At 42.9% G+C, this 15859-nt stretch overlaps 1 protein-coding gene across 1 annotated transcript in view; it reads right to left on the minus strand.

Annotated features, from left to right (window-relative positions):
• Positions 1-15859, minus strand: part of SCARF1 (scavenger receptor class F member 1) — a 128592-nt gene that overhangs the window by 76152 nt on the left and 36581 nt on the right. The window contains exons 4-5 of the mRNA XM_077294462.1: positions 14633-15158; positions 8993-9211 (exon numbers count right to left, since the gene is read on the minus strand). Coding sequence (XP_077150577.1) covers positions 8993-9211; positions 14633-15158 — 745 coding nt within the window. The remainder of the gene's footprint in view (positions 1-8992; positions 9212-14632; positions 15159-15859) is intronic.

Raw genomic sequence — 15859 nt, forward strand, 5'->3', positions numbered from 1 at the left:
TATCACATTGCATTAAATCAGGTGTCTGTTCAGACAACACCATGAGGGAATTTGCGATTTTTCTATCACATTGCACCGAATTAGGTGTCTGTTCAGACAACACCATGAGGGAATTTGCGGTTTTGCGCTCCCGCAACCGCCGGTCAATTTGAATAGCCAGTGCCATAGTATCATTCAGACCTGTGGGAATGGGAAAACCCACCATAACATTCTTAATGGCTTCAGAAAGGCCATTTCTAAAATTAGCGGCCAGTACACACTCGTTCCAATGTGTCAGCACGGACCATTTCCGAAATTTTTGGCAGTACACTTCAGCCTCGTCCTGCCCCTGAGACATAGCCAGCAAGGCCTTTTCTGCCTGAATCTCAAGATTGGGTTCCTCATAAAGTAAACCGAGCGCCAGAAAAAACGCATTAATATCAGCCAATGCCGGATCTCCTGGCGCCAGCGAAAAAGCCCAATCCTGAGGGTCGCCCCGTAAGAACGAAATAACAATTTTTACTTGCTGAGCAGAGTCTCCAGATGAACAGGGTCTCAGGGACAAAAACAATTTACAATTATTCACAAAATTCCTAAACTTAAACCTGTCTCCGGAAAACAGTTCAGGAATCGGTATTTTAGGTTCTGACCTAGGATTACTGATAACATAGTCTTGTATGCCCTGCACACGAGTAGCCAGCTGGTCCACACTTGTAATCAAGGTCTGGACATTCATGTCTGCAGCAAGCATAGCCACTCTGAGGTAAAGGGGAAGAAGAAAAAAAAAAAAAAAACTCAGAATCTTCTTTCTTATAATCCCTCTTCTGCAATGCATTAAACATTTAATACAGGCCTGGCAAACTGTTATGACCCCAATGGCGAGGGTCTCAGAGGAACGTGGAAGTCTGCAGAATACAAAAATCCAGCTCATAGGGCAGTGGTAGCTGGGTTGACCATATATCTACTCCTAACGCCAACACTAGAAGTAGCCGGGGATCATTCCTACATTGATTCTAGATGACACGCTCCAGCCGGAGAATCTAGCTACCCCTAGTAGAGGAAAACAAAAGACCTTTCTTGCCTCCAGAGAAGGGGACCCCAAAGCTGGATAGAAGCCCCCCACAAATAATAACGGTGAGGTAAGAGGAAATGACAAACACAGAAATGAACCAGGTTTAGCACAGAGAGGCCCGCTTACTGATAGCAGAATAAAGAAAGGTAACTTATATGGTCAACAAAAACCCTATCAAAATCCACACTGGAAATTCAAGAACCCCCGAACCGTCTAACGGTCCGGGGGGGAGAACACCAGCCCCCTAGAGCTTCCAGCAAAGGTCAGGATATATATTTGGAACAAGCTGGACAAAAATACAAAACCAAAACAAAATAGCAAAAAGCAAAAAGCGGACTTAGCTGATATAACTGGAACCAGGATCAGTAGACAAGAGCACAGCAGACTAGCTCTGATAACTACGTTGCCAGGCATTGAACTGAAGGTCCAGGGAGCTTAAATAGCAACACCCTTAACTAACGACCCAGGTGCGGATAAAAGGAATGACAGAAAAACCAGAGTCAAAAAACTAGTAACCACTAGAGGGAGCAAAAAGTAAATTCACAACAGATCTCCCCCCCCTCATACTTACCGAGCCTCGCGGTGTCCGTCCATCTTCTTCATGGGCGCCGCCATCTTCCAAAATGGCGGGCGCATACGCAGTGCGCCCGCCGAATCTGCCGGCCGGCAGATTCGTTCCAGGTACATTTTGATCACTGTGATAAAACCTATCACAGTGATCAAAATAAAAAAAAAGTAAATGAACCCGCCCTTTATCACCCCCATAGGTAGGGACAATAATAAAAATAAAGAAAATATATTTTTTTTTTCTTCCCCCACTAGGGTTAGGGTTAGGGTTAGGGCTAGGGTTAGGGCTAGGGTTAGGGTTAGAATTAGGGTTAGAACTAGAGTTAGGGTTAGATTAGACTATGTGCACACATGGTGCGTATTTGGATGTGGATCCCCAGCGGATTGGCCGCTGCGGATTCGTAGCAGTTTTCCATCAGGTTTACAGTACCATGTAAACCTACTGAAAACCAAATCCGCTGTGCCCATGGTGCGGAAAATACCGCGCGGAAACGCTGTGTTGTATTTTCCGCAGCATGTCAATTCTTTGTGCGGATTCCGTTTTACACCTGCTCCTCAATAGGAATCCGCAGGTGAAATCCGCACAAAAAAACACTGGAAATCCACGGTAAATTCGCAGGTAAAATGCAGTGCCTTTTACCTGCGGATTTTTCAAAAATGGTGCGGAAAAATCTCACGAATCCGCAATGTGGGCACATAGCCTTAGGGTTAGGGTTGGAATTAGAGTTAGGGTTGGAATTAGGCTAGGGTTGGAAATAGGGTTAAGATTAGGCTTGTGGTTAGGGTTAGGGTTAGGGGTGTGTTGGGGTTAGGGTTGTGGTTAGGGTTGGGATTAGGGTTAGGGTTGGGATTAGGGTTAGGGGTGTGTTGGGTTAGGGTTGTGGTTAGGGGTGTGTTGGGGTTAGGGTTATATCTAGAGTTGGGATTAGGGTTTGGGGTGTGTTGGGGTTAGTGTTGGAGTTAGAATTGAGGGGTTTCCACTGTTTAGGCATATCAGGGGTCTCCAAACGCAACATGGCGCCACCATTGATTCCAGCCAATCTTGCGTTCAAAAAGTCAAATGGTGCTCCCTCCCTTCCGAGCCCCGCCGTGCGCCCAAACAGTGGTTTACCCCCACATATGGGGTACCAGCATACTCAGGACAAACTGGGCAACAATTATTGGGGTCCAATTTCTCCTGTTGCCCTTGCGAAAATAAAAAATTGCTTGCTAAAACATAATTTTAGAGGAATGAAAAAATATTTTTTATTTTCACGGCTCTGCGTTATAAACTTCTGTGAAGCACTTGGGGGTTCAAAGTGCTCACCACACATCTAGATAAGTTCCTTGGGGGGGTCCAGTTTCCAAAATGGGGTCACTTGTGGGGGGTTTCTACTCTTTAGGCACATCAGGGGCTCTGCAAATGCAACGTGACACCCACAGACCATTCCATCAAAATCTGCATTTCAAAACGTCACTGCTTCCCTTCCGAGCTTCGACGTGTGCCCAAACAGTGGTTTACCCCCACATATGGGGTACCAGCGTACTCAGGACAAACTGGACAACAACTATTGGGATCCAATTTCTCCTGTTAATCTTGCGAAAATAAAAAATTGCTTGCTAAAACATAATTTTTGAGGAAAGAAAAATTATGTTATATTTTCACGGCTCTGCGTTGTAAACTTCTGTGAAGCACTTGGGGGTTCTAAGTGCTCACCACATATCTAGATAAGATCCTTGGTGGGTCTAGTTTCCAAAATGGGGTCACTTGTGGGGGGTTTCTACTGTTTAGGCACATCAGGGGCTCTGCAAACGTAACATGATGCCCGCAGACCATTCCATCAAAGTCTGCATTCCAAAACGTCACTACTTCCCTTCCGAACCCCGGCATGTGCCCAAACAGTGGTCTACCCCCACATATGGGGTATCAGCGTACTCAGGAGAAACTGGACAACAACTCTTGGGGTCAAATTTCTCCTGTTACCCTTGGGAAAATTAAAAAATTATGGGCTAAAAAAATATTTTTGAGGAAAGAAAACACATTATTTTCACGGCTCTGCGTTATAAACTTATGCGAAGCACTTGGGGGTTCAAAGTGCTCACCACACATCTAGATAAGTTCCCTTGGGGGTCTAGTTTCTAAAATGAGGTCACTTGTGGGGAGTTTCCACTGTTTAGGCACATCAGGGGCTCTGCAAACGCAACGTGAGGCCCGCAGAGCATTCCATCAAAGTCTGCATTTCAAAACGTCACTACTTCCCTTCCGAACCCCGACGTGTGCCCAAACAGTGGTTTACCCCCACAAATGGGGTATCAGCGTACTCAGGACAAACTGGACAACAACATTTGGGTCCAATTTCTCCTGTTACCCTTGGGAAAATAAAAAATTCCAGGCTAAAAATAATTTTTGAGGAAAGAAAAATTATTTTTTATTTTCACAGCTCTGCGTTATAAACTTCTGTGAAGCACCTGGGGGTTTAAAGTGATCACTATGCATCTAGATAAGTTCCTTGGGGGTCTAGTTTCCAAAATGGGGTCACTTGTAGGGGAGCTCCAATGTTTAGGCACACAGGGGCTCTCCAAACGCGACATGGTGTCCGCTAACGATTGGAGCTAATTTTCCATTCAAAAAGTCAAATGGCGCGCCTTCCCTTCCGAGCCTTGCCGTGCACCCAAACAGTAGTTTACCCCCACATATGAGGTATCTGCGTACTCAGGAGAAATTTCCCAACAAATTTTAGGATCCGTTTTATCCTGTTGCCCATGTGAAAATGAAAAAATTGAGGCTAAAAGAAATTTTGTGTGAAAAAAAAGTTATTTTTTCATTTTTACGGATCAATTTGTGAAGCATCTGAGGGTTTAAAGTGCTCACTATGCTTCTAGATAAGTTCCTTGGGGGTCTAGTTTCCAAAATGGGGTCACTTGTGGGGGAGCTCCAATGTTTAGGCACGCAGGGGCTTTCCAAACGCGACATGGTGTCCGCTAACGATGGAGATAATTTTTCATTCAAAAAGTCAAATGGCGCTCCTTCCCTTCCGAGCCTTACCATGTGCCCAAACAGTGGTTTACCCCCACGTGTGAGGTATCGGTGTACTCAGGAGAAATTGTCCAACAAATTTTAGGATCCACTTTATCCTGTTGCCCATGTGAAAATGAAAAAATTGAGGCTAAAATAATTTTTTTGTGAAAAAAAGGACTTTTTCATTTTTACAGATCAATTTGTGAAGCACCTGGGGGTTTAAAGTGCTCACTATGCTTCTATATAAGTTCCTTGGGGGGTTTAGTTTCCAAAATGGGGTCACTTGTGGGGGAGCTCCAATGTTTAGGCACACGGGGGCTCTCCAAACGCGACATGGTGTCCGCTAAAGATTGGAGCCAATTTTTCATTCAAAAAGTCAAATGGCGCTCCTTCCCTTCCGAGCCCTGCCGTGCGCCCAAACAGTGGTTTACCCCCACATATGAGGTATCAGCGTACTCAGGACAAATTGGACAACAATGTTCGTGGTCCAGTTTCTCCTCTTACCCTTGGGAAAATAAAAAAATTGTTGCTAAAAAATCATTTTTGTGACTAAAAAGTTAAATGTTCATTTTTTCCTTCCATGTTCCTTCTGCTGCTGTAAAACATCTGAAGGATTAATAAACTTCTTGAATGTGGTTTTGAGCACCTTGAGGGGTGCAGTTTTTAGAATGGTGTCACTTTGGGGTATTTTGAGCCATATAGAACCCTCAAACTGACTTCAAATGTGAGGTGGTCCCTAAAAAAAATGGTTTTGTAAATGTTGTTGTAAAAATTAGAAATCACTGGTCAAATTTTAACCCTTATAACTTCCTAGCAAAAAAAAATTTTGTTTCCAAAATTGTGCTGATGTAAAGTAGACATGTGGGAAATGTTATTTATTAACTATTTTGTGTCACATAACTCTGGTTTAACAGAATAAAAATTCAAAATGTGAAAATTGCGAAATTTTCAAAATTTTCGCCAAATTTCCATTTTTTTCACAAATAAACTCAGAAATTATCAACCTAAATTTACCACTAACATGAAGCCCAATAAGTCACGAAAAAACAGTCTCAGAACTGCTAGGATCCGTTGAAGCGTTCCTGAGTTATTACCTCATAAAGGGACACTGGTCAGAATTGCAAAAAACAGCCAGGTCATTAAGGTCAAAATAGGCTGGGTCATGAAGGGGTTAAAAAAACTCCATTTGAAAATGGCACCCGTTGGCTAATCTCCGATTCTCTCCACCTTCGGGTTTTCACTAAGAAACTTCTTCCCGCCGTTGGCGTTGTATTTCGCGCCTGCACATTAAAGTGAAATCTCGCGCCTGCGCATTATGCTTTGCCCAACTGTGGGCATAGCATACAGTACATCATTGCGCATGCGCGAGTTTTCACTGTAACCTCTGTGCCCCGGAAGTCAGCATATGCAAATTGTGTTTTCCTGGAAGCCGGTAAACTTAGATAGATAGATAAGCGATTTTGTCACAAAACTTACGCTAGCAGTCCTGGATGGGAAAAGTTTACTGGCATCCAGGAAAACACAATTTGCATATGCTGACTTCCGGGGCACAGAGGTTACAGTGAAAATCAGCGCATGCGCAATCATGTATTGTATACTTTGCCCACTGTTGGACAATACATACTGCGCATGCGCTAGTGCCTAATGCACTGCGCAACCGCCAAAAATGAGTGCGATCTGTGCTATTCACAGATCGAGTTACGTCTGACACACTGAGGAGCAGGGGGAGAGACAGCGATTTGGCAACGCCCATTGGACCGGACCGGGGTGATTGACAGGGGAAAACGCCGAGTTTACAAAGGTATTTTGGCAGCAAAGGTGGGGAATCAGAGGATAATAAAAGCACTATTGTAAAGCACACCTCAGGCCCTATTGAACGCTATTTTTAGCTCATATTGAAAAAAACGGAGTGACAGGTTCCCTTTAATAATAGTCTTGTTGCTATGAAATGTTATAATCTTTCTTTATGTTAATGATTTCTTCCAAGCTCCAGAGCTTGCGGTGCCTGAAAGAAATCCCTGCCTCCTGTCTTCATTGAAATACCTACCCTTCCCAGCAGTGTTAGTTACGGCCCTGGAATCCTGCGCCTGAGCCTTGCACTCCCTCAGAAATACATACCTCATCCTCCTTTCTGTGGGCGCTGTACACAGGGATCTTCTGCGCTGGCATTGGTGACTCCCACTCCTGTGACCTCTGGTGTGCACGCCGATAAGGTGCTCTTCCCACTTCCTCCCTGCATAGTTATCACCATGTACACATGGTTCCTAGTGATGACTGTGCAGGGAGGAAGTGGGGAGAGCATATTACAATGAAGATAGGAGGCAGGGATTTCTTCCAGGCACTGCACGCCCCAGAGCCTTGGAAGAAATCATTAACATAAAGAAAATAACATTACTTAGCAACAAGACCATTAATATGAGGCATACAGGTAGGAATAGCTTAACATTTCTAGCACCTGTATGCCCATATTAATAGGTAATATATGTCCCAAGGGTTGACAGATTCCCTTTAAAGTTGTTACCTACAATGAAAAATACAGACAGGTAGTGGGGGCACTTCTATGCATAGCAACTCTGACTCAACCAGATATCTCAGCAACAATTGGAAATCTCTGCAGATATGTGGAAAAAATGGGACAAAAAGACTGGAGTGCCGTTAAGAGTGTTATTCAATATTTGAAAGAGACTCAAGACATAAATTTAACGATATCTGCAACAGAACATTTTAAACTCACAGGCTATGTGGATGCAGACTGGGCTGGTGACTTAAGGTATCATAAATCGACAAGTGGCTATTTGTTTAAGCTTTGAGAGAGTTCAATTTCTTGGTCTAGCAGAAAACAGGTGTCTGTAGTCTTGTCATCTACAGAAGCAGAGTATGTGTCAGCAGCCCATATAAGTCAAGAGGTCATTTGGTTTAACCAATTGTTAGCCAATCTTGGTAAGCCATCAACTCAACCGATGGTGAGAGTAAGAGGTTCAATGCGAGAACTAAACACATTGACATTAAACATCGTCACCTGCGTGATGCGATACAACGTGGTGTAATTGAGTTTGTTTATTGCAGGACTGGCCAGATGATAGCTGATGTTATGACAAAGCCACTTCCAAGAGCTAAATTTGAAGAATTCAGAACCACTATGAGACTAAGTAGTTGTTGAGTGAGGGTGATGGAATAATGTTTATTATTACATATATTGCATCAACTACTATTTGCTACTGTTTAACAGAGAGAGAATTTCTGTCTTCAGCAATACTCTTATATTACCAATTATGCATTGTTAAAAAAAAAAAAAAACTAAAAAAAAAACAGGAAGTTCCTGTACTCACTGTGTGTGTAGCTGGAGCACACTTTTACTTTCACTTTGCAAGTTGACAGACAACATGTTAAGATCCTAAGCTATAAGAAATACCAGTTGTAAGCTGCTATCTTTGTTCCTGAATAAATATATATTCACTGTTAAACATCTGGATAATACAGAGATTAATCCGCTGCCAACAGATTTATTGGCTTTACAGATGAACAAATTGCATTAATCACATTTTGGTATAATTGTGTTAAAACTGTGCAATAGTACAAGTGACTTAGGGTACATTTACAGTCCATGACTATTATGGACAAGAGATAGAAATGTTGGTTTCACTTATAATTGTGCAATCTAAACAGCCTGCCCATCACCTGACAAACGAGCAAAATGCTCATTTGTCAGGTGACATGATTCTTCTGGTTTACCCAAAAGATGGTCGTTCTTGGCAGTGCAACATCCTAATGTACACAGGACCTGCACTGCCGAGAGTAATGGCAGCCTATTACAGTTCATTCAGTGCCATCTGAAGCTGGGTCGGCCTATTTAAAAATATATTAAATGACTGCCAACCTGAAAATCTGTTGCTGGTCGATAGTCTAACGCTGCACATCACAAATTATAAAAGTGCCTTTGTCAGTTTTTCTTTGTAGAATGGGACAGAATCAGCAGAAAGAAGAGAATTAAATGAAAGCTATTTTGTACTGCGGATGGCTTAGATAAGGCAGGATAGTGGCACTGAACCCTATATACAGTATATGGATATGGCTCTGTGTGACAGCCCCTGTTACTCTCCTTGTGAGGAGGGGAGGTGTACCCCATCAATTCTTGAAGACTAATAATCTTTAGCATATTTATGCCAATTGACTCCCATTCAGTGCAGCTGTCGTAGATCATAAAGCACCCACATGACTCACTTTGACAAAATGAAAATAATTATAAACTTGTTGAAATTCCATTTTGCTCTCATTCTTTTGAGCCCACTTCTTGGTTGGGATGCTTTAATATAAGTACACAATGAATGAACAAATAAGTAATGTGAATAATAATAAAATAAATAATAATCAAGTACCTTGATCCCATCTTGCCAGGATCACAGTTTAGACATGTTCCACTCTCTCGTCTGCATGCCTCTTCCCCAAGACACTTTGGACATTTCTGTGTACAGTTCTCTCCATAATATCCCGCTGAACAAAGCAAATCACAACGCGTTCCCATCCAGCCAGACTCACAGGACCCACAGGAGCCATCAAAAGGGGAGCACGAGTGGCCCGCTTTGCATCTTCCACAGCTAGTAAATCCAGCACAATAAAAATGAAATATTATTCATGATACTGGGAAAACATTTATTAACAAAGGTTTAATGTCTGACCACTGAATGAAGCAACTCTATCTGTATTTCTCAGGAGTTATAAGTACCAGAATTATCATTTTAATCTAAATGACCATTGTCCTTTGACAGTTTCTTCACTATTTAGCAGAGAGGGAATTCCTTCAGTGGTAATCAACACTGTCAACACTAAAATAAAGCTTCTGTGCCTATAAACACGTTACTGTATTTTAACAATGCATTTTATTGGTTTAAGCTCCCATACACGAAAGGCCATGTGCACACGTTCAGGATTTTTTGCGTTTTTTTCGCGTTTTTTCGCCATAAAAACGTGATAAAAACGCGAAAAAAACGCTAACCTATGCCTCCTATTATTTACAGTGTATTCCGCATTTTTTGTGCAAATGTTGCGATTTTTTCCGTGAAAAAATCGCATCGCGGAAAAAAAAGCAACATGTTCATTAAAAATGCGGAATTGCGGGGATTCCGCACACCTAGGAGTGCATTGATCTGCTTACTTCCCGCACGGGGCTGTGCCCACCATGCGGGAAGTAAGCAGATTATGTGCGGTTGGTACCCAGGGTGGAGGAGAGGAGACTCTCCTCCACGGACTGGGCACCATATAAGTGGTAAAAAAAAAAGAATTAAAATAAAAAATAGTGATATACTCACCTTCGATGTCTTCCCGCCTCTCAGGTGCATGCTGCCGCTTCGGTTTCTGTAGCTGGTGTGCGGTGAAGGACCTGCGATGACGTCACGGTCCTGTGATTGGTCGAGACCGGTCATGTGACCGCTCACGTGACCGCGACGTCATGGAAGGTCCTGCGCGCACACACCATCTATACGGAACGGACGCCGCTGAGGTCTGCAGGTGAGTATAAGCATTTTTTTTATTTTTTTTATTATTTTTAAACATTCTATCTTTTACTATAGATGCTGCATAAGCTGCATCTATAGTAAAAAGTTGGTCACACTTGTCAAACAGTATGTTTGACAAGTGTGACCAACCTGTCAGTCAGTTTTCCAAGCGATGCTACAGATCGCTTGGAAACTTTAGCATTCTGCAAGCTAATTACGCTTGCAGAATGCTAAAAAAAAACGTGAAAAAAACGCAAAAAAAAACGCAAAAAAAAAATGCGGATTTCTTGCAGAAAATTTCCGGTTTTCTTCAGGACATTTCTGCAAGAAATCCGGACGTGTGCACATACGCTTAGGGTAAAGTCAGTTAAATCCAATGATATTGGCAGGATCAACCTACTGTCCAATATACAACCCTAAATCCAAAAAGATGGATTTGAAATGTAAAGAAAATAGGAAAGTAATGATTTAGACATCTTTTATAACCATATTTTATTCATAACATAACGTAGGACACAGATCAGAAGGTGAATGTTACAATTTTTTCCATTTCACTTGAAAAAATTTACTTATTTATAAATTGATGGCAGCAACGCATCTTGGAAAAAATTGGGACAGGGCCATGTCTAGCATTCTGGACCATCCTATCCTCTTTTTATAACAGTATGTAAACATCTGAGAAGTCCGGAGACCAATTGCTTGAGTTTTGGGAGAGGAATTTTGTCCCTTTCTTGTCTGATTTAGGATTCTGGCTGCTCCTGGATCTACTTTGCCATATTTTTAATTTCATGATGAACCAAATGTTTTCTATTGGTGAAAGGTTGGACTGTACTTGGCAGCCAGGTCATCAGCTGAACTCTTCTTCTGTGGTGCGATACTGTTGTGATGGATGCAGTATGTGGGTTAGAATTGTCTTACTGAAAGGTCTTCCCTGAAATAAACGTTGGCTGGATGGGAGCATTTGTTTTCTGAAACTTCTATATAATGCTATGCAATGATGGTGCCTTTCAAGCTGTGTAAGCTGGTCATGCAATAGGCACTAACGAAACTGCATGACATTTACCTCAGTCCATTTTAAGTGAGCTTTGGCCCAGAGAAAATGACAGCAATTCCGGATTGTGTTGATATATGGCTTCTTCTTTGTATGATAGAGCTTGATCTTGCATTTGTGGATTGCATGGCTAACTGTGTTTTCAATGTTTTCTAGAAGTATTCCTGAGTCATTGCACTGATTTTCATGACCAAATCATGCCTGTTTTTAATGCAGTACACCCTGGAGGCCCGTAGATCATGAGCAGCTTTGTCCCCTTCATGCACATGTATTTCTGCAGAATCTCTGAATCTTTGATGCTATCATGTATTGCAGATGGTGGAATATTCAAAATCTTTATGCAGCACCCCAGAGTCCTGGTTGTTGCAGTAATGTCGTTCTTCCACCAGGGGGAGTGATATTACGTCTGATGGCAATAAAGGAGATCTTCCTACCAGGTATCACAAACCATATACCACGCTTCACACTCCAGTCCACCAGGGGGAGCCTTGCTCCTATCTACTAGGGCACTCCTCACAATAGGGTAAAACTGGTGGGCTGGATAAAAAGTGAGAGAGAAGCTGACTGGGCTTTGCCCAGGCAACACCTGTCAGGCAGACAGGGGGAAAGGAGGAACATCGGAGCTGCAGACAGAGGGTCCCTGACAGGGGTGGGATCCTGCCAGAGGCCTAGATAGAAGGCTACGGAGCAGTGCCTGCCCCACGTGCAGCAGCATCCTAAGAAAGGACACGAAGAGAATTGTGTTGTAGAGGGTGAGAAACGAAGTCATAGCACAAGGAGATAAAACCAGAAGGAGTTCTGCCCTGTAATAGGCTGCCTCCTTCTGAGGCGCAGAAGCCGGTGGCCGGAACACCGAGGGAGCAACCGTCTCCAAGCCTTGCTGCGCGACCTTAATACCCAGGAGGCACGGTGGAAACTGTGGGGGTCGGGGCATCTCTAGGGTACCTGTAAAAAAAACCTCAGGCCATCAGTCATACGGGTTTGTCCTATCCACACCATCTGAGGGACAGAGAGGAAGACATAACATCTAGAACATCTACAACAGTTGTGAGGACCTTACCGAGAAGCTCAGCAGGGAGGTACTACAACACACAGGCGCTAGAGGAAGGCTATTGATTTCCACCTGGATAAGGGGAATCTGGATTTGCCTTCAAACCGGCTGGACTCTGCCTACCCTGTGGTCTGTACCCTGGGCTGTGGATGCTGAAGCCTCCAGTAAAGGTAAAGAGACTGCAACCTTGTGTCCTCGTTATTCACTGTGCCTTACATCATCCACTATCACCACCTACACTTCTGGGAAGCCCTGGGGATACACTTCACCTGTGGGAAGGTATACCATCTAGCTGCCATCACATCACCCCAGCGGACCCCTAAGCAGCGTCAGTCACCCTGACCGAATACCACAGGTGGCGTCACGAACATTATCCCTTTAAAGACCTTTCCCTTTTAGTACGGAGGTCCCTAGGGCCACGGACCGGGTCAGCCACCGTGACATCCCCCTTGAAAACCGAAGGGCCTGGCTCCGAGTACCCCACTGTCCTACTGGAGGCGCTCCATTTACAATTTTATGTTGGGGAACACTTTTCTGAAATTGTTCCACAAGTTTTAGATGTAGTTGTTCATAGAGAACCTCTGACCATCTTTGCTTCTGAGAGACTCTGCCTCTCTGACACGGTCTTTTTATACACAGTCATGTGATTAGTGGATAGTTGACCCTCTAGCTGTTTTTCATTAGTACTATTTACTTCTCCAGCCATTTCTTGACCCAGTCCCAACTTTTACTTGAGATATGTTACTGCCATCAATTTCTAAATGAGTACATTTTTTCAAATAACATTGAAAAATGTCCAACATTCACCTTCTGATCTGTGTTCTATGTTCTGCGCTCAATAAAATAAGGCTATAACAGATTTCTACATAAGTGCATTCTTGTTTTCTTCACATTTTACACAATGTTCTAACTTTTTTAAAATTGGGGTTGTATATGGGTTCTCCCGACTCTCTCCCAACATGACGGTGAGAGCAAGAAAAGTTTAACCTGCTAAATTTCAGTGGCTGATGCTTTTGTTTTCTCTTAAGATAGTCTTCCACCAGATCATTCTGGAAATTGCATTCTCATTGAGAATATAAGAGCACTAAGCAGAGCAAAGTGCTCCTGTATATGAGGGTGTTGGGGGAGATAGCTGTTGGCCAAACCATTCTTTAGCTACCACCTATCTAATTGTCCAGAGTTCATTAGGCTCTGAACACATCTGCATATGAAATTCTGCTTTTCTTTTCCTTTAAAAGACCAAAAAGTGAAAATGTAAGCAGGGGACAGTTCTCTCACATGATGGTCATTAGAGGTGCATGACTAACCACATTGACTATAATAGCACACCCCCTGATGAAGCAACGAAAAAGCGAAACGTACGTCGGGGATAGGGAGACGGCGTTCTGCTACAACTATACTAATGGGTAATTGTTGCCATATTTAACCTAATTTTCTCTGTCACCATCCTTTTTCTATGCAGTTATGGTTGTTACCATTGGTTATTATGAATTAACTGTCACTGTTTTACCCCTATTTTGCACACTACTTATGTGTTTACCTGTCTATATTTGTTATTTAATTTTTTCAATAAAATACATATTTTTATTCATTAGCATGAACTCAGTTTTTTTTTTTCATTTTCTGAACATTGACTGTAGTAGGGTCTATTGGTTTATCTCCATGGTATCCATTGCATTCTGCAATATATTCCTCCAGTACAGATGGCAGGATCTGTGACGGAGGTAGATGTGGTCAGAGCCATATAATCCTTCTGATTTCAGTCTGCTTCACAAATATCAAATAAAGGTTTGTATTAATATTAATGGAGCATAGTCTCTACTGCATATGAATAAATGCCAACAAATGAATTCATTAGGAGAGATTTATTGTATACATTTGCCATTTGAATCATTAAATACCTGTCCTGACATGGTCTTTCATCTACCGAGTGCTGTTAATAATGTACGGTATATTAATTCCTTCCTGCATTGAAACTTTATGATATACAGCAGAGGTCTCCAAGTAAGATGCCCCCACTAATAAAGACGGCACTTGTTTTGCAGTACATTTGTGACATTTCTAGTAGGCCTAAAGCATATGCATTCTTTGGAAAACAAGCTGTTCTGCAGTACTTGGCAGTGCTGCTACACAATGAATCAAGCTGCTCTCTGCAGCCCTGTTCAAAGATTTAACATCACCAGCATTGGGGAAAAGAAAAGCTGTGTCGGACCCCACCAATCTTATATTGATAACCTATTCTATGGACAGTAAGGATCAGTATGTAGTGACTGGCCAGTCCTTTTAATGTTTCATTGGGTTTAGTCTGGTGTTGATGCATTACTGTCATTACATTGAATCATGCAGTTGATTATGACAGTGAATATAAGCAATCGGCAAGCACCTGCTGGGAATATACATCCCTTGCTACCTCTTGTCATACCTTTTCTCACATTTGGGTCCGTAATATCCAGCAGGACAGCGTTCTGTACATCTTTTTCCTTGGTGTCCTGTGTAACATTCACAGTGGCCACTTTTGGAGTTGCATTTGCCATTCACACAGTCACATCGGTGTTCACATCCCTGACCGTACCATCCTTCTAGACACATGCAATTTCCGTTTGTTCGTAGACATGGAGATTTGTTGCAACTACATTTTATACTGCATCGATTTCCCCACCAGCCGCTGTGACATATACATTGTCCATTAGTCTGATTGCAGTAGGAAGTCTCCAGGTTGCACAGACATTGTTTATTGCAGTGCTGAGCCCACCAGCCTGGCTCACACTTACACAATCCAGTGAGCTGGTCACAGGTCCCGTGCAGACCGCAGTGGCAGGAGTTCTGACAAGTAAGCCCCCATTGCTTAGCATTGCATGTACATTTGCCAGTCACCCCATCACACTTTCCATTGGGATGACATGAACAAGTCTGCTTGCAGTCTGAACCCCAGTACTGATCAGGGCATGCTGCAAAGTGAAAAAGAAAATGTTAATTACATTTTTGTATCAGATTGAAACCAAACAATTTTAAGGCTTTACTTCACACATATCTCTACAATGCACCAGTCAGCTATAACATTTTCATATTCAAGGTGTTAACTTCATATTCCCAAGATCTGAATTCAATTGAGTAGTGTCAGGATGCAGTGACGTTCCACCAATGGTTGTAGGTCATCCAGCTGATATAGGCCCTGTAAGCTGGGGGAACTCGGCTGCAAACAACACTGCCTGGCATCTGTCCACTTCTCCTGATACCTGATGTATGGCAGAAATCAGGAGAAGTTGTAGTGAGCAGGCTGACACAATGAGTCCTGCTCCATACCTGGAGAGTGCCATTAGCTGCTGTGATTAAAGCTAGTTCTGATTGCATCAGTTTAACCCCCTTAGATGCTATGGTGAGCAGCAAGCCCCATTTTGCTAGAAAAAAAAATTTGTCTGCATCAAAATGGTGGCGGTGGCGGCTACTGCGCAGGAGCCGCCGGTGCCATTTTGATCCAAATTTAGTCTCCAGCAAAATAGCAGCAGAGGCAGCTGCTCAGTAGCATGTATCGGAACGCGATAGAGGTACTGCACAGGCGCGCCGCCAGCGCCCTTTTACTAAAGAAAAAAATGTTGAGCTCCATCAAAATGGTACCGGTGTCCCCTGATCAGTAGCCGTCACCGCCGCC

Source organism: Ranitomeya variabilis, chromosome 3, assembly GCF_051348905.1.
Source record: "Ranitomeya variabilis isolate aRanVar5 chromosome 3, aRanVar5.hap1, whole genome shotgun sequence".
Taxonomy (NCBI): Eukaryota; Metazoa; Chordata; class Amphibia; order Anura; family Dendrobatidae; genus Ranitomeya; species Ranitomeya variabilis.